The following is an 18,158-nucleotide window of genomic DNA, read 5'->3' as shown; positions in this document are numbered from 1 at the left end:
AAGGTTACAGAGCTAATAAGTGGCTAATTCTAGTAAGAGTCTGGATTTGCCCGACGCTGGAGTCCATGACTGACTATTAAAAAAAAAATTATTTGGCTGCTTTAGATCTTCGTTGCAGCATGTGGGATCTAGTTTCATGACCAAGAATGGAACCCAGGCCTCCTGCATTGAGAGTGTGGAGTCTTAGCCACTGAACACTAGGGAAGTCCCCATGACAGACTAGTTTAAAGTAGAGACTAGAGCTACATACCAGAGAAGGCGATGGCACCCACTCCAGCGCTCTTGCCTGGAAAATCCCATGGATGGAGGAGCCTGGTGGGCTGCAGTCCACGGGGTCACATAAAGTCGGACACGACTGAGTGACTTAGCAGCAGCGGAGCTACATACTCTAGTCAGTCTAAGGCCAGTTAATTTAGCAAGGGCTTCCCAGGTGGTTCTAGGGTAAAGAATCCACCTGGCAATGCAGGAGACATAAGAGACATGGGGTTTGATCCCTGGGTTGGGAAGATCCCCTGGGGGAGGGCATGACAACCCACTCCAGTATTCTTGCCTAGAGAATCCCATGGACAGAGGAGCCTGGTAGGCTATCGTCCACAGGGTCGAAAAGATTTGGACATGACTTGAATGACTGAACACATACACACACACACACACACACACACACACACACACACACAATTTAGCAAAGCTCTATTAACTAAAAGAGCAGAGGAAAAGTTGTTATTTAATGATGAAAATAGCAACAACTATCGTTTTGGGGGCATGCTGCTGCTGCTGCTAATTTGCTTCAGTCGTGTCCGACTCTGTGCGACCCCATAGATGGCAGCCCACCAGGCTCCTCCGTCCATGGGATTTTCCAGGCATATGTCATGAATATTTCTAGGAACTTTATTCCTTTCTTTCATTCAAATCACAAAACAGCCCTAGGATTATTGTCTGCTTTCGTAGATGACAACAATGATACTCAGAGAGGCTCCCCAGCACCCTTTCACGGACCAGTTTACTAACGATCAGGCCTCATACAGGAAGTTCAAGCTCTGGGTAGATGGGATATAAAATAAATAAAATGATAGAATCTGAGAACCAAACGGTATAGTCGTGGTGACCTTGTCTAACTCCTCTGTTTCACATATGGGAAAACTTGGGTTTAGATCCTTACTCCCATCACTTGATCTAGTTAGTTACAAATTCAAGACAAGAACGCAGGCTCCATTCAGTGAGTTCATTTTGATGTGCATGCCTACTATGTGCTACGCATGGCCAGGTCTCCCATCTCCGAGATCCAGGACCTTTCTGTCAGACCTTGTGTAGAAGCAGGACATGGGGCCCAACATCATGAAGGTCACCCCTCCTTCTGCAGGGGAGGATCCTGTGACCTGCAGTAAAGAAACGAGTGATGACAGGGGCTGAGGCAGGACCTGTGTCCAGCCATTCATTCATCCGCTCCTTCAAAGTATCCACCTCTGTTGGGGACCTACTTGTGTACTGGGGACCAGTCCTTTCTTGAACTATGAAGCATGACAGACGTGCACATAACTCCTGGACACTGTCAGACCTTGGGTAGAAGATAGGATGTGTCAGAATTGTACAAGAAGGTTGTGTGTGGCCAAGACATGAACTCCAAGTCATGGGACTGAGACATAATTGGTGAGAAAAATTTTCAACCTGCTGTGAAGCCAGAGAGAAGCTGCAGCATCAGGTATCACTTGATCCTAAGAGTGAATGTCAAAAATACCATTCCCAGTGACATTTTTTGGAGTGACTTGTCGTCCACAAAATGAAGTCCAAGCATTTTGACAGGAAGTTCATTGGATGATGTAGTTCAATGCAGTTAATAAAGAAAAGCATCTTTTTTTTTTTTTTTTTGGAATAACAGAGGGCCATAGTCATCAAGTTCATTACTTGTGAAATGCTGGAAACACTTTTGAAGGTAAGAGTGGCCCCATCACGGGCTTCCCTGGTGGCTCGGACAGTAAAGAATCTGACAGCAATGCAGGAGACCTGGGCTCTATCCCTGGGTCAGAAAGATCCCCTGGAGAAGGGAATGGAAACCCACTCCAGTATCCTTGCCTGGAGAATTCCATGGACAGAGGAGCCTGGCGGGCTACAGTCCATGAGGTCATAAAGAGTCGGACACGACTGAGCAACTAACAGTTTCACTTTCACCAGGCACAAGGCAGGCCAAGGGTGCAGTCTCCTCATTGACCTCAAGTGCAGGAGATCCCCTCTGTCTTTTCAAGCTGAAAGTGTGAACCTTTGGCTCTAAATATTTGCACATAATTTAAGAAATCTGTATTGAATGAAAAAAAAATGCATGACTGAGAAAGTCATGAGTCAATGAATCAAGTAACTATCCAAAGTTAAATAACTAGTTAGCAGCAAACTTGTATAATAGGGAAGAACCTTTGTATTCTACTACAAGTTAATCACTAAAGGAATGTTGCCAGTAAGCTTAGATTATACTTAATGGCCCACTTCTGTGAACCCTGCCTCCCAGGTAACCCTGCCTCCCAGTTCAGTTCAGTTCAGTTCAGTTCAGTCGCTCAGTTGTGTCCGACTCTTTGCGACCCCATGAATCGCAGCACGCCAGGCCTCCCTGTCCATCACCGTCTCCCGCAGTTCACTCAGACTCATGTCCATCGAGTCCGTGATGCCATCCAGCCATCTCATCCTCGGTCGTTCCCTTCTCCTCCTGCCCCCATCCCTCCCAGCATCAGAGTCTTTTCCAATGAGTCAACTCTTCTCATTAGGTGGCCAAAGTACTGGAGCTTCAGCTTTAGCATCATTCCTTCCAAAGAACACCCAGGGTTGATCTCCTTCAGAATGGACTGGTTGGATCTCCTTGCAGTCCAAGGGACTCTCAAGAGTCTTCTCCAACACCACACTTCAAAAGCATCAATTCTTCTGTGCTCAGCCTTCTTCACACTTCAACTCTCATATCCACACATGACCACTGGAAAACCATAGCCTTGACTAGACGAACCTTAGTCAGCAAAGTAATGTCTCTACTTTTGAATATGCTCTCTAGGTTGGTCATAACTTTTCTTCCAAGGAGTAAGCGTCTTTTAATTTCATGGCTGCAGTCACCATCTGCAGTGATTTTGGAGCCCCCAAAAATAAAGTCTGACACTGTTTCTACTGTTTCCCCATCTATTTCCCATGAAGTGATGGGACCAGATGCCATGATCTTCGTTTTCTGAATGTTGAGCTTTAAGCCAACTTTTTCGCTCTCCTCTTTCACTTTCACCAAGAGGCTTTTTAGCTCCTCTTCACTTTCTGCCATAAGGGTGATGTCATCTGCATATCTGAGGTTATTGATATTTCTCCCGGAAATCTTGATTCCAGCTTGTGTTTCTTCCAGTCCAGCGTTTCTCATGATGTACTCTGCATAGAAGTTAAATAAGCAGGGTGACAATATACAGCCTTGACGCACTTCTTTTCCTATTTGGAACCAGTCTGTTGTTCCATGTCTGGTTCTAACTGTTGCTTCCTGACCTGCATACAGATTTCTCAAGAGGCAGGTTAGGTGGTCTGGTATTCCCATTTAGAAATGTCATTATGCAACCTCTTATAATTTGAGATATGCTGCCTGAGCTAATGCCTGCGTTTAGCACCAGGCTCCGCCATCCCTGGGATTCTCCAGGCAAGAACACTGGAGTGGGTTGCCATTTCCTTCTCCAATGCATGAAAGTGAAAAGTGAAGGTGAAGTTACTCAGTCATGTCCACCTCCTAGCGACCCCATGGACTGCAGCCTACCAGGCTCCTCCATCCATGGGATTTTCCAGGCAAGGGTACTGGAGTAGGTTGCTATTGCCTTCTCTGAGTATTAGGCTAATATACCCTTGTTTAGCTCATAGGAAATATCCTGACCATGCTTACCTGTGAATGCCTGCAGGAAGGAAGAAATTAACATATCCCTTCTAGAAACTGACCAGAACCAGGAAATGTTTGACTTTACTCCCTCCCTTTTAGTAGAAAACAAGTCTGAATTCTAACTCAGGCAGAATGGTTCTTTGGGACACTAGTCCATCATCTGCTCAGTCTATCCACTTTGCAAATGAAGTTGCTATCCCTTGAGCTGACACACTGACTCACTGGCCTGTCATACTGTAAGCAGTATGAGCTTGAACTTGGTGACGCTTGGACTGGAGGCTTCCATCCAATTTCTCTTTCATTCTCCCAGTTAGCTTCTTTGGACTCTTTCAACACCCTAAAAACGAGTAGTAATATTTTGCCCTCCTTTGCTCCAGAGTAAGAATGTCAGCAGAGCGTCTTGCAATCCTTGAGGAAGCAGATGTAAAATTAGGGTTTAGAAAGGCAGGCATTAGCTCAGGCAGCATATCCCAAATTATAACAGGTTGCATAATGACATTTCTAAATTTCTCTAATTTGACATTGGAAATGTGCCTTCCTTGTGCAGAAATGCAATTCCACTTGCTGGGCCACAGGAGGAATGAGACTTGATTGGCCTGCCTTTTTTGGTTGGATAAATGGATAATAAGATTCTCCCTAGACTTTTCTAACTCTGTGTTCACAAGCATATTTGCTGTGTTAGTGGAAAATAAGATTGTCTTTATAATAAAGGCTACCAGGCTGAGACAAGATTGATTCAGTGTTTGAGAATCCTAACTGCTAATGGAAATACAGCTACATGACTGCTTAGATCAATATATTGGATCAACTGCGAATGAATGAATGGTTAATAATCACCATAGAAAATGCATTGCCGCAACTCTGATGGCTCTGTTGACTTAACCACGCTATGGGGCTGGGGATGGACAGAAACATGAGGAAGGAAAGAAAGACAGGTATCTTCTCTAACTGGAAGAGATCTGTCAGCAGGGCGAGAGCAGGGTTGCAGGTCAGGACTGCGGGCCTGGAACTGCAGGCATATTGCGAAAGCAAAGGCAGTATGGGGTATAGCCATTCTTTGTCTCCTAGTCAAAGTCATCTGGATGTGCCTAAGCAACGACCTTGGGCAAACAAAGACTTTTAAAATAGTACATGCTTCCTACTCTTTATATACATTTTCTCCTCATAGAACTTTTATTTTGCAGCCAACACGACCTCATTCCTTTGACTCTCAGCACAGCAGCTTCAAATACATCCTAATGTCCAATGTCATGAACTAGAAAGGGGCTTATTACACAAGAGACAATTCTGTTGCTGACCAGTGAGGAGGCACCTCGAGGACCAACAGTAAATGTATATTTAGTGTAAATGATCAACCTAAATCTCTACCACTGCATCTTCCAGCCCTGATAAGAAGCTAATGGTTAAGAGTGCTACACCCCGGCCTGCCCAGCAATTTTGCAGGGTGTGGAAGGTTTAATACAAGGCTTGCATTTCAGCGTTCTCTGGGAGCAGTGGACCCAAACTTTGCCAGGCGTGAGACAGTTACCTGGACAACTTAAAATAAATGCATGTTTTCCAATAAATGCATTCCACATCTAAAGCCTCAAAATTGGTGGTAAGGGGAGTGGAGTTGAAACAGAGCAGCTGTAGGGTCAGGGGGCACTCCAGGTGGTTCTGATCTACAGCTAGGGTGGGAAGACGGATTCCGAGGTTGAATTCTGGGGGAAAAAAATAAAAAGAAAGATACATAAAATAGATAACCAACAAGGGCCTGCTGTGTAGCACAAGAAACTGTAGTCAATATTTTGTGATAACCTATAATGGAAAAGAATCTGAAAAAGAATATATATCACACTGAATCACTTTGCTATACACCTGAAGCTAATACAGCATTGTAAATCGACTATACTTCAATTTTTTTTTTTAAAGGACCAAAAAAAGTAAAGTAAAAAGAAAGATTTGGGGGACTTCCTTGGAAGTCCTGTGGTTAAAACTCTACATGCCCGGTGCAAGGAGTACAAGTTCAATCCCTGGTGGCGGAACTAAGATCCCACATGCTGCACAGTACAGCCGGAAAAAAAAAAAAGGAAAGATATTGTAAGTCGTAAGATTTTCCCCCCTGAATAATAACTGCTGAGACACTTTAAGAATCTTTATAAAATCTATTGTTGTGATGCCCTGTGCAATTACGGTCCTGCCCTCAGTTTATACTGGATCTTTTTGGAGGAGGCTTTGGATCCTGTTAAGTCAAACATTTTGAGCAGTTACATGTGGGCCAAGCCCTTTGGGCAACTCAATGGGTCAAACCTATTTACTGTTTACAGGAAGCTGACATTGAATCTAGACCGTGGAAGGTGAGACTCTTACACATGACTCATCAGATGATAAGCTGCAGATCGAAAGAGCCAGAGGTACTGAGGAGCTGGTCCTGGCTCTCTTTGATCCTGGTGATGTTGCTCACTGTCCTCCTAGGAGGCCAGTAAGCCGTGCCTCCTTAGTCGTGTATGACTCTTTGTGACCCCATGGACTATAGCCGGCCAGGCTCCTCTGTCCACGGGATTTTTCCAGGCAAGAATACTGGAGTGGGTTGCCCTTTCCTTCTCCTTCACCAGGGGATCATCCCGATCCAGGGATTGAGCTCATGTCTCCTGCGTCTCCTGCATTGCAATCAGATTCTTTACCCACTGAGCCACTGGGGAAGCTCAGAGGCCAGGGAGGCCCCTTTTCCAGTCGCCTGCTACTTTTCTTTCTCATAATGGATGGAATGCTCAAGGATGCAGTGTCTGCGTGCTGAGTACAGCTGTCCCAAAAAGGTTAGGACCGAGCTGAATGGAAGCACCTCCCAGCCTCTAAGGGAAGAATTGAAGAAAGGCTGGAATAGCCGGTCTGTCCATAGATGCATGGAAAAAGTGCTCCATGGGACTGTGGGTTTAAAAAAGAGAGATGATGCTAATAAAGAGAGAAAGGAATCAGAAGAGCCAGGAATTCTGCCTTCTGCCAGGTACACTGGGAACCCAGCACGTGCTGTTTGCCCAGCTGTGAGTTCTGAGCCTAAGGATCCAACCCTCAGCTTTCCGTCCTGGGGTCTCTCCGTCAGGTTGCTGGTTTTCTTGTTTATCCATGCTCTGTAGCAAGGCTAGAGGTCTACTGCTGTGGGTTTGAAACTGCACAGAATCAGCTGGGGGGTGGGCGGGGGCGTGGCGGGAGGGCAGCCCGAAACTGCAGAAAATTTTAAGACCAGCAGAACCAAACTGTATCACTGGAGACCACAGTGAGTCTGGGAGTAACCCAGGCTTCTATGCAGAAGGGCATGTTTGTGAAACAAGATTATTTACATTCTTTTTTTTATTTACTTATTTTTAACCATGTTTTAAAAATTGAAGTATAGTATACAATGTTGTGTTAATTTTAGGCGTACATCAGAGTGATTCAGGTGTGTGTGTTTGTATATGTATATATATTCTTATTCAGACTTTGTTTTAGAGATGATTGTAAGATATTGAGTATAGTTCCCTGTGCTGTACAGTAGGCCCTTGTTTCTTTACATTCTTGTAAAATGAGTGCTCAGGAAACGTGGATGGGATCCTGGAGTAAATTCAGTAGCTAAGTCTCTTTTAAAGATTTGGAGAATTCTAGAGATGTACTATGGAATGGTGCTGGTTATCTCAATAAAGAAGCAATGTGTGTTTTCTTTTTAAACAACTAGAAAAAAAAATTTATGTTTATCTCAAAACTGGAGCCCAAAGTTTGATTCTGAAAATAATGAACATCCAAAACATAAATAGTTTTTCGTTTTTTATTTTTTTAAAAGAATGTGATAGTAGGTAACGCCATTACCTACTATAAACTTGGTAGGTAATGGGATTTCTCATACAATGCTCACTGGTAGCAGAACTATATTTTTGGCTACACTGGGTCTTTACTGCTGTGCATGGGCCTTCTCTAGTTGTCGAGAGCGGGGGCTACTCTCTGGTTGGGTGTGAGGGCTGCTCATTGTGGTGGCTTCTCTTGTTGCAGCTCACTAGTTGTGGCGCATGAAGTTAGTTGTCCCACGACATGTGGAATCTTGCCAGATCGGAAATAGAACCCATGTCCCTGCATGAGCGTGTGAATTATGAACCAGCAGGGAGGTCCTAGCAGAACTTTCCATCCAGATTTTAGTGTGTAAGTCAATGACAAAAGACATTCATTTATGTACTGCTGCTAAGTCACTTCAGTCGTGTCCGACTCTGTGCAATCCCAGAGATGGCAGCTCCCCTGTCCCTGGGATTCTCCAGGCAAGAACACTGGAGTGCTGATCTGAAAAAGGGACTTTTTCGGAGCTTGAATGGCTCCAAAATATTGCATTTAGTAAAAAAAAAAAAAAAGAAGAAGAAGAAGGGAGAAAATGGGTTTCTGATTTCTAAAAAGTCAAAGATCAAATATCCTTGACACAGTAACTTGTGATGTTTTAACCAGAAAGCAAATGACTTCTAAAGGGTCTGCCAGCCAGACACCTAGTATCAGATTGTTTTTCTGATGCACTGATGTCCGTCTCAGTTATAACTGCTCAGCAGCGCTCAGCATGGCAAGGGAAATGCAATGTAAGCCTCGCGTGATGGCAGAAAGTCTGAATTCTTCCAGCAAGGGTATCTAATGCTCAACATGAGGAAAGTAAGTTTTCAGAGACCTGAGAGAGGAAAGAAGGTAGCTATACGTGTGTATATGGGCTTCCCTGGTGGTTCAGCAGGAAAGAATCTATCTGCCTGCAATGCAGGAGATGGGAGATGTGAGTTTGATCCATGGCTGGGGAAGAGCCCCTGGAAGAGGAAGTGGCAACCCACTTCAGTATTCTTGCCTGAAAAATCTCAGGGACAGAGAAGTCTGGCAGGCTACAGTCCATGGGGGCGCAAGAAGTCGGACATGACTGAGTGACTGAGCAGAGACAGGTGTGTATGTGGCTAAGAAGAGTTAGGAAAACAAAATATACAGCCCACCAGCTAAAACCTGAAAATGCTGGGACTTCCCTGGTGGTCCAGTGGTTAAGAATCTGCCTTCCAATGCATGGGACATGGGTTTGATCCCTGGTCAGGTAACTAAGATCTCACGTGCTAGAGCCCCCGCTCTGCAACTAGAGAAAGCCTGCACGCTGCAGTGAAGACCTAGCACGCTCAACACACACACATAAGCAAAACAAACTAAAAATCTTGTGTGAAGGTTGTCCTAAGGCTTCTGGGATGGATCCCTGGAGAGCTAAGCAGGGCAGACCCGCCCTCTCCAAAGGCAAAAGGGACACTTTGCAACCCTCACCCAGGATCCACAGGATGCCCCGGGGATTTGTGAGCAGTTCCTCAGCCAGTCTGCCTGCCCGCTCAGCTCACACTTCTGGAAAGGCCCTGCAGCATCCATTTCTCCACTTGGAAAATCAGGTTCAGGGGACCAATTGACTAGTACTTTACAATTTCATGACCTTATTATTTATTTTAAAGGAGAAGCTTCTGGTTTCTTTCCATTGGGGATGAACATGATTAAGTCAGCAATTTGATGTCCAGGAGAAGTAACCAAAGTAAAATTTTCCACCAAGATCATATCTCAAGGTGAAATTTGCTTCCTGTCACCAACTCTGTCATCATGCTTTCAGATGCTTGTTTTCATTTCGTGATTGGCTCAGCAGGAATCATCTCTCTTTTGAGTGTGTTTAATCAAACTGACTGTAATCAACCACACGTGTTCATAGTTTTCTTTACGCAACTTGCATTTTGACTCTCCTGGGTACCAGCAGTCAGTGGATGAGAACTCTGCTTGTTCAGCTGCTTGCATTCCCACACCACAGATTTCATCACAGCACTTCGTATTTGAATCTGGGCACTCATTGAGTCAATTCCCCACATTTAAAAATTCGCTCTGAATATTACAGCTTTACCAAAACATGGAGAATTCAAGGTGGCTTTGGATAATACTCTGTAAAGACACTTATGACCTTAATATTTGTCTAAGTATCAATAATTCCTCATGCCGTGTCAAGGGCAGGGAATAAGAAATTAACCTGTAAGAAGAGGGGAACAAGATTATGGAGGTATTCATTTATATGATTAATAGTTCAACAGCTTGTTTTTTGTCTCACGATTCCATGGGTTGCCTGGGTGATTCCACTCATCTCTCCAAGCATCATTCATAGGACTGCATCTATGTGACAGATTGGCTGGGGCCTGGGCTCAGCGGGGGCTGTCGGCCAAGGCACATTGATCTTAACCGCAGGTAGCCTCTCCATGTTGCTGCCGTCGTGAGGGGCTCTAGGCAACATTCTCAGAAGAAAGTTGCTAAGAGTGGGAAAAGAGCTGTAAAATCTTTTTTGTTTGTTTGTTTGCTTATACACTTTTTTTTAAGATTTTTTTTTTTAATGTGGACCATTTTTAGTCTTTTTGGAGTTCATTCCAATATCGCTTCTCTTCTACGTTTTGGTTTTTTGGAGAGGCATGTGGGATTTTAGCTCCCTGGCCAGCAATCGAACCTGCGCCCCCTGCACTGGAAGGCAAAGTCTTCAGCACTGGACGGCCAGGGAAGTCCCTATTACATCTTTTAAATGGAGCTCTAAGGCCCGTGTCACTGCCGTCACATTTTACTGGTCATAGCAAGTCCTGAAGCCAGCTCAGCTTCAAGAGGAGAGAAAAGAGGCTCTGCTTCTTGGGCAGAGAAGTGGCCGGGTCACCTTGAAGAAAGCTTGTGTGATGGGAGACACTGATGCTGGCATTTTGGGAAACTGTCTACTCTACCTGCTAACACAGTTCACATTCTGGCCACACACCAAATACACTCATCACCACCTTTCTCCATGGCTCATCACTCAGCCATAAAAAAGACTGAATACCTTTTGCAGCAACCCAGACAGACCTAGAGATGATCAGACAAGTGAAGTAAGTCAGAGAAAGACAGATGTCATATGATAGCACTTACATGTGAAATCTAAAAAAAGATACAAATGAACCTATTTACAAAACAGAAAGAGACTCACAGGCATAAAAAAAAAAAAAAAACTTCTGGTTACCAAAGGGTGGGGAGGGATGACTTAGCAGAAGAAGGGGAGGGAAGCTTCAGAGGGGGTCTAGGAGACCTCGGCCTGGGTCTCCTGGGGCTGCGTGCCCCGTGGCCTCAGCCTGACGTGGACTTGGGTGAGCAGGACCTGGGTGGCTCAGCAGCCCAGGGACACTACCACACTGACTTTTTAGGAAATCACAGCAAATTAGAAAGGGAAAAATATCTCCCACAGTCTATTCCATGAGCAATAACCGCTTTACATTTGGCATATATCCTTTCAGATTTCCTGTATGCATAGTATGTTTATTTGAAAAACTTAAAAAATGGATTATAGTATTCATACTGTTTTATAACCTGTCCTTTTTCATTTAGTATATTGTGTGTGGCAAAAAAGCAGATACACGCTATATAAAATAAACACGTTCCTACTGTTTATTTGTACAGGGAATGATATTCAGTATCTTGTTATAAACTCTAATCGGAAAGAATCTGAAAAAGAATATATAGATATAAATATCTGAATCAATATACTTAGAAATATCTGAATCTGTATACCAGAAATTAATACAACATTGTAAATCCACTCTACTCCAATAAAAATCAATCAAAAATAGAAGACAAGTGTTCTCCTCCCCATATACTCAACACACAGTAATGACACAAAGACAGGAGCAGTGCAGATAGGTAAATGACTATATACTCTGCCTCTCCTGGCCCCTGAAGAGAGCAGAGAGTAATGTGGAAAAAGTGGGGAAGTTCTGTCTTCAGGATGAGGGCTTAGAATCGTGCGCAGTCATCTGGTAGTAGTTGTGAAACCACCACGATCTCCTGAGCACTAACTAGGGCCAGACACTGTTCTGAGCAGTCTCCACACACTTTCTCATTCAACCTTCTTCGCTAACTTGAGAAAAATGGTACCTCTGTGGAAATCGAGGCTCAGTCGTGACAGGTGAGGTAACTTACCTAAGCTCTATGGCTAAAGTATTTGAAGGTGGGAAAGGTGAAGGTGGCTTTGACCTTTCTGGTTTGGATATTAACCAGACGAGCAAAACCAGAACAAGTGATAGGAGACGGACAAGTTGAATTAATCCTTGGATGCATGAATGTTGAGGTCCCTGCAAGGTATCAGTGGGGAAGAGCTGAAGGTTAGAAACACAGACTTAGGAATGATTGGCCTCCATGGGACCCTAGCACGAGTCTTCCCAGAAAAGCAGCGTGGGGATGAAGTGGGCAAAAGTCAGCAGCTGCCCAGTTCTTGCTCGTCATGGTTGCACGTGGCTCATCTGTGGCTGGTGTTTCTAATACATCATGTTATGGGCTATGCGTGAGGGGGTGGCTGGGTCAGGGCTCAGTTTTCTGCCCGTTGTGATACAACAATTTGGATCTCAGTTCCTGTAAACGTGCACAAGAAAGCTGTTTCTAGTCAGAGATATGAATTTAGAATATTCTCCTCTCTGTGTCCGGGAGAGTGTATTCTTTGCACGCTCCCACATTTGAGGAAAATTGGATTTGGGGTCCATGGAGAGCCTCATTTCCTTGTGGAGAACAGTTCTTGTGTTTTAGTTTACCGCTGGTTTATTTGTAAATCAACTGCAATTGAAAACATGTAAATACATCAACTGCTGGGACATCGCCTAATTATAAATTAAATAAGCACAATAGCCTCTCAAAGACTGGAAAGTCGGGAGCACTGCAATACTTCAGAGATCCATGATGCCTTCAGGGGAATTGTGCTTGCCCCCTGGAGTGTTTCGTGTGGCAGTAGACCTAAAAAACAGTTATGCCATGTTTCATTTTGATTTAGAATCACCCTTTTAAAAAATAACAGAAAGAACGGGTTTTCACTGTGAAGTCCATTTTCATATTTATCTCGTTACAAGGTTATATAACCCTTTGGTGTGGGGCAGGCAGGAACACAGATGGTACGGTAACCATAGCAACCCCACTTAGGCTTCTTTTCTGCCTGTCAGCTTTTTTCAGCATCATGTTCCTTCTAAAGCAGAGGCTCGCTCTCTCAGACGCACTACCACCTTCTCTCCTCTCCTCTGCACTCTCCGCCTCTGACCCTGCTCTCTCTGCAGCCTAAAACAGGATGAGGACATTTTATACCGCTTCCTCTTGTTTCTCCATCTCTAAATTATTCAAACCTTAAATATGAATCTGAATTATAATGTTTCCATCCTAAGACTGCATTTCTTACTTATCTCTCTTTTACTTAAATAGGAGATAAGGCAAGAAAAGCAATTATAAGAAGAGAAGCTACTGAAATGAAACCATTTTTCTTAACCTTTTGAGTTCAGGCAAAAATCACCCAAGTCCAAATAGGCAAACATGTCCCCTCAGGACTCTCAGAAGCAGATTCTGTGTCTTCTTTAGGTAAATCTAACTTCCAGCCACCCTTACATTAAAAGTCTCCCTGAACTCTTGATCCATTTTTAGGTATATTCATTAAAAATTAGATATACTAATTAAAATATATTTAGGTATATTTTTTCATAATTCAAGACATTTTTATTCAACATTGTAGATTCTAGAGCACATTTAACAAATGATTATTTTATGTATTTATTCATATCTAGATAGTTTAACAGTTATTCACAACTTTCATTATTTATTATAATGATTACTAAACATTTGCGTTATTGGCCCCTTTAGAAAACATTGGCAATAACTTCACTCATCTCCATCAACATAATTGAGAACTACCTGGTTTAGGTATATTAATTAAAATATATTTTGGTATATTAATTAAAAATCTGGAGCCTTTCAGCTTGCCCCTCTGTAACATCACTAAGCAGGATTAGTCGACAAGCACACATTTGAGTTTCTGCCTCTCAAAAATTAGGTACTCTGTGAGATTATTTTAGGGTTTTTTCTTCCCTGAACCTTATCTCTGTGCAGAAACTACATTTTACCTCTTACTTGTTTTTTAACTGCCACTCCTCAGGGAGGCTTTCCTCACAGATCTTGGCTATTCTTAGTTCCCTGTAAACATCTTTCAGTTCAGTTCAGTTCAGTCACTCAGTCGTGTCTGACTCTTTGCGACCCCATGAATCACAGCACGCCAGGCCTCCCTGTCCATCACCAACTCCCGGAGTTCACTCAGACTCACGTCCATCGAGTCAGTGATGCCATCCAGCCATCTCATCCTATGTCGTCCCCTTCTCCTCCTGCCCCCAATCCCTCCCAGCATCAGAGTCTTTTCCAAGGAGTCAGCTCTTCGTATGAGGTGGCCAAAGTACTGGAGTTTCAGCTTTAGCATCATTCCTTCCAAAGAAATCCCAGGGCTGATCTTCAGAATGGACTGGTTGGATCTCCTTGCAGTCCAAGGGACTCTCAAGAGTCTTCTCCAGCACCACAGTTCAAAAGCATCAATTCTTCGGCGCTCTGCCTTCTTCCCAGTCCAACTCTCACATCCATACATGACCACTGGAAAAACCATAGCCTTGACTAGACGGACCTTAGTCGGCAAAGTAATGTCTCTGCTTTTCAATATGCTCTCTAGATTGGTCATAACTTTTCTTCCAAGGAGGAAGCATCTTTTAATTTCATGGCTGCAGTCACCATCTGCAGTGATTTTGGAGCCCAAAAAGGTGAAGTCTGACACTATTTCCACTGTTTCCCCATCTATTTCCCATGAAGTGATGGGACCAGATGCCATGATCTTCGTTTTCTGAATGTTGAGCCTTAGGCCAACTTTTTCACTCTCCTCTTTCACTTTCATCAAGAGGCTTTTGAGTTCCTCTTCACTTTCTGCCATAAAGGTGGTGTCATCTGCATATCTGAGGTTATTGATAATTCTCCAGGCAATCTTGATTCCAGCTTGTGTTTCTTCCAGTCCAGCGTTTCTCATGATGTACTCTGCATAGAAGTTAAATAAGCAGGGTGACAATATACAGCCTTGACGTACTCCTTTTCCTATCTGGAACCAGTCTGTTATTCCATGTCCAGTTCTAACTGTTGCTTCCTGACCTGCATACAGATTTCTCAAGAGGCAGGTCAGGTGGTCTGTATTCCCATCTCTTTCAGAATTTTCCACAGTTTATTGTGATCCACACAAAGGCTTTGGCACAGTCAATAAAGCAGAAATAGATGTTTTTCTGGAACTCTCTTGCTTTTTCCATGATCCAGCGGATGTTGGCAATTTGATCTCTGGTTCCTCTGCCTTTTCTAAAACCAGCTTGAACACCTGGAAGTTCACGATTCACGTATTGCTGAAGCCTGGCTTGGAGAATTGTGAGCATTACTTTACTAGCATGTGAGATGAGTGCAATTGTGCGGTAGTCTGAGCATTCTTTGGTGTTACCTTTTTCTGGGATTGGAATGAAAACTGACCTTTTCCTGTCCTGTGGCCACTGCTGAGTTTTCCAAATTTGCTTGCATATTGAGTGCAGCACTTTCACAGCATCATCTTTCAGGATTTGAAACAGCTCAATAGGAATTCCATCACCTCCACTAGCTTTGTTCATAGTGATGCTTTCCAAGGCCCACTTGACTTCACATTCCAGGATGTCTGGCTCTAGATGAGTGATCACACCATCATGATTATCTGGGTCGTGAAGATCTTTTTTGTACAGTTCTGTGTATTCTTGCCACCTCTTCTTAATAGCCTCTGCTTCTGCTAGGTCCATACCATTTCTGTCCTTTATCGAGCCCATCTTTGCATGCAATGTTCCCTTGGTATCTCTAATTTTCTTGAAGAGATCTCTAGTCTTTCCCATTCTGTTGTTTTCCTCTATTTCTTTGCATTGATTGCTGAAGGAGGCTTTCTTATCTCTTCTTGCTATTCTTTATTTTGACTTGCTTGATTATACTTGCTTATTGTCTGTCTCTCCCAATAGGCTCTATGGTTCTTGAGAGAAGAGGCCAGCTTTGAAATGTTTAATAATGTTTTCCTATTATCTCATGTAGGAGTTGGCCCATTTTAAGTATTAAATAAATACTTTCCAAATAAATGAATGAATGTTTCCTTTTGGGTGAACTCCTTTTAGATTTGGTTGTAAAATGAAACCAAACCATTTTTCTAATTTGACGTATTGGTATGACTTCCATTTCCCTTTTCCATTGGCTGCTAGGAAGCTCAAGGTAGGGCTCAATTGGTGTAGCTGTATTTACTTCCTTCTGTATATATTTATTTCCTTTCTTTTTCATGGCTTTTATTTATTTATTATAATTATAGTTGCATAGTAAAAATATATTATTTTTATATTTTCTATTTTAAGCCACCTCAAAAATCTTCTTGAAGGCAAGTACCATATGATCATAAATAAATAAATAGATAAAGATAGGGGTCTTCAGAGCAAACTGACTTTTCAGGAATTTCACAGAGAGAATATTGCATAGTGTGAATGGTTAGCCCTTAAATGTTGACATGAGCAACTGAATATATTGGTAGAAAATTGAAAAGGCCTTTTTACTCTTAAGCTATGCCAAAGAGTATTGAGTGAGAATAAGCAAACATTTCATTAAAAAAAAAATGATCACTTTTATCTGTGAAAGAGTTGAGTTTTTAAGAATCAAATCCACTTGAATTGCTGAGGCATTACTTTATTACAACTCATTTATATTTATATATATATATATATATATATATATATATATATTTTCTTTTTTCTCTCTCTCTTGCAGACCCATTTAAAATTCCTTGTCTCTATGGCCCATTGGGTTCCCTCCCACCTTTTCTTTAGGGAAGAAAACCTTGCCTTAAAGTCATGATTCATGGGTTTTCCCACCTTAGGTAAACAGGGTTACCAGATGATCGAAGTTTGCAGATTCAGGGCGTAAAAACCTTCAGCTGACACTGAGACTTATTTACAGCTGGCGGAGGTAAGGGCAGGCGCTTTAGGAGTCTCCTGAGATGCTTTTAAGTGTCTATGGCCAGCAGAGGAAGCTGTGATGATGGAGCAAATCAATGACATCAGTGTCACCTGGGAAGGTGGTGTGACAAGTGAGGATCTATTAATAGAAAGGACAACTGGGAAAATGTCACACTTAGAAAACTAATGATTTGTGGCAACAGAAGCTGGGAACCCACTCCAGGTGAAAGGAGTAATAACTTTTCTTAGCAACAAGAAGACAGATAGCGTCTGCTTCTGTGCCTGCGGGAATAGGAAAGGGTCAGTGTGGTTTTCCTCCCTGGCCTGGGGAAGTGGGTGGTCAGTGTGGGTACAGCAGGTTCTGGACATGAGCTTGAGTAAGCTCTGGGAGTTGGTGATGGACAGGGAAGCCTGCTACAGTCCATGGGATCGCACAGAGTCGGACACGACTGGGCGACTGAACTGAACTGAGCTAACCAGCTCAAGAATGGAGGAAAGGCCAGTGGCTTCCTCGGATCCTGATTCTCTGGGGCAGGGGAGTGTAGCCAGGGGACAAAGAGAGAGAGTGCTGCCTTCTACCTACTGTTACTGTTCCTCTATTCATAGCAAGATACAGGGTGGCCATCACCCGCATAGAGTCCTATCTTGACTCTGAAAACACTCTGTGGACAAGCCTCCATTTTCTCTACCTTCATTATTTCTATGACTCCGGGCTCATGCTGGCCTAATAATAGGATGCATTGCTTTTTAGGAGTTTGAGAGATTAAAAGACATGTGCTTCTTGGTAGGAAAGCTATGACAAACCTAGACAACATATTAAAAAGCAGAGACATCACTCTGCTGACAAAGGTCTGTATAGTCAAAGCTATGGTTTTTCCAGCAGTTGTGTATGGATGTGAAAGTTGGACCATGAAGAAGGCTAAGTGCCAAGGAATTGATGCTTTTGAATTGTGATGCTGGAGAAGACTCTTGAGAGTCCCTTGATCAAACCAGTCAATCCTAAAGGAAATCAACCTGAATATCCATTGGAAGGACTGATGCTGAAGCTCCAATACCTTGGCTACCTGATGCGAAGAGATGACTCTTTGGAAAAGACCCTGATGCTGGGAAAGATTGAAGGCAGGAGGAGAAGGGGGTGACAGAGGATGAGATGGTTGGATGGCATCATTACTCAATGGACATGAGTTTCTGCAAACTCCAGGAGATAGTGAAGGCTGGGGAATCCTGGTGTGCTACAGTCCATGGGGTTGCAAACTGTTGGACACAACTTAGGGACTGAACAACAAACATGGTTGGGCTCCAAATTTATTATTTTGCTGTGGTTACCCAGTTATCCCAGCACTGTTTCTTAGGAAGACCACTCTTTTCCCATTGAATTTTCTTGGTGCCCTACTATAAATCAATTGACTCTGACTATATTCGAATACCACCTCTCTTGATTATTGCAGGACTGTAGTAAATTTGTAATTGGG

The 18,158-nt window shown here is 43.2% G+C and overlaps 1 protein-coding gene across 1 annotated transcript in view; it reads right to left on the bottom strand.

Annotated features, from left to right (window-relative positions):
- The window catches only part of SH3BGRL2 (SH3 domain binding glutamate rich protein like 2), a 117,689-nt gene extending 108,445 nt beyond the window's left edge, over positions 1 to 9,244 (bottom strand). The window contains exon 1 of the mRNA XM_060419364.1: positions 9,146 to 9,244. Coding sequence (XP_060275347.1) covers positions 9,146 to 9,244 — 99 coding nt within the window. The remainder of the gene's footprint in view (positions 1 to 9,145) is intronic.
- Positions 9,245 to 18,158: the final 8,914 nt, after the last annotated feature.

Source organism: Ovis aries, chromosome 8 (genome assembly GCF_016772045.2).
Source record: "Ovis aries strain OAR_USU_Benz2616 breed Rambouillet chromosome 8, ARS-UI_Ramb_v3.0, whole genome shotgun sequence".
Classification (NCBI taxonomy): Eukaryota; Metazoa; Chordata; class Mammalia; order Artiodactyla; family Bovidae; genus Ovis; species Ovis aries.
Note: the sequence above shows the minus strand (reverse complement) of the source record. Positions and strands in the feature narration are given on the sequence as shown.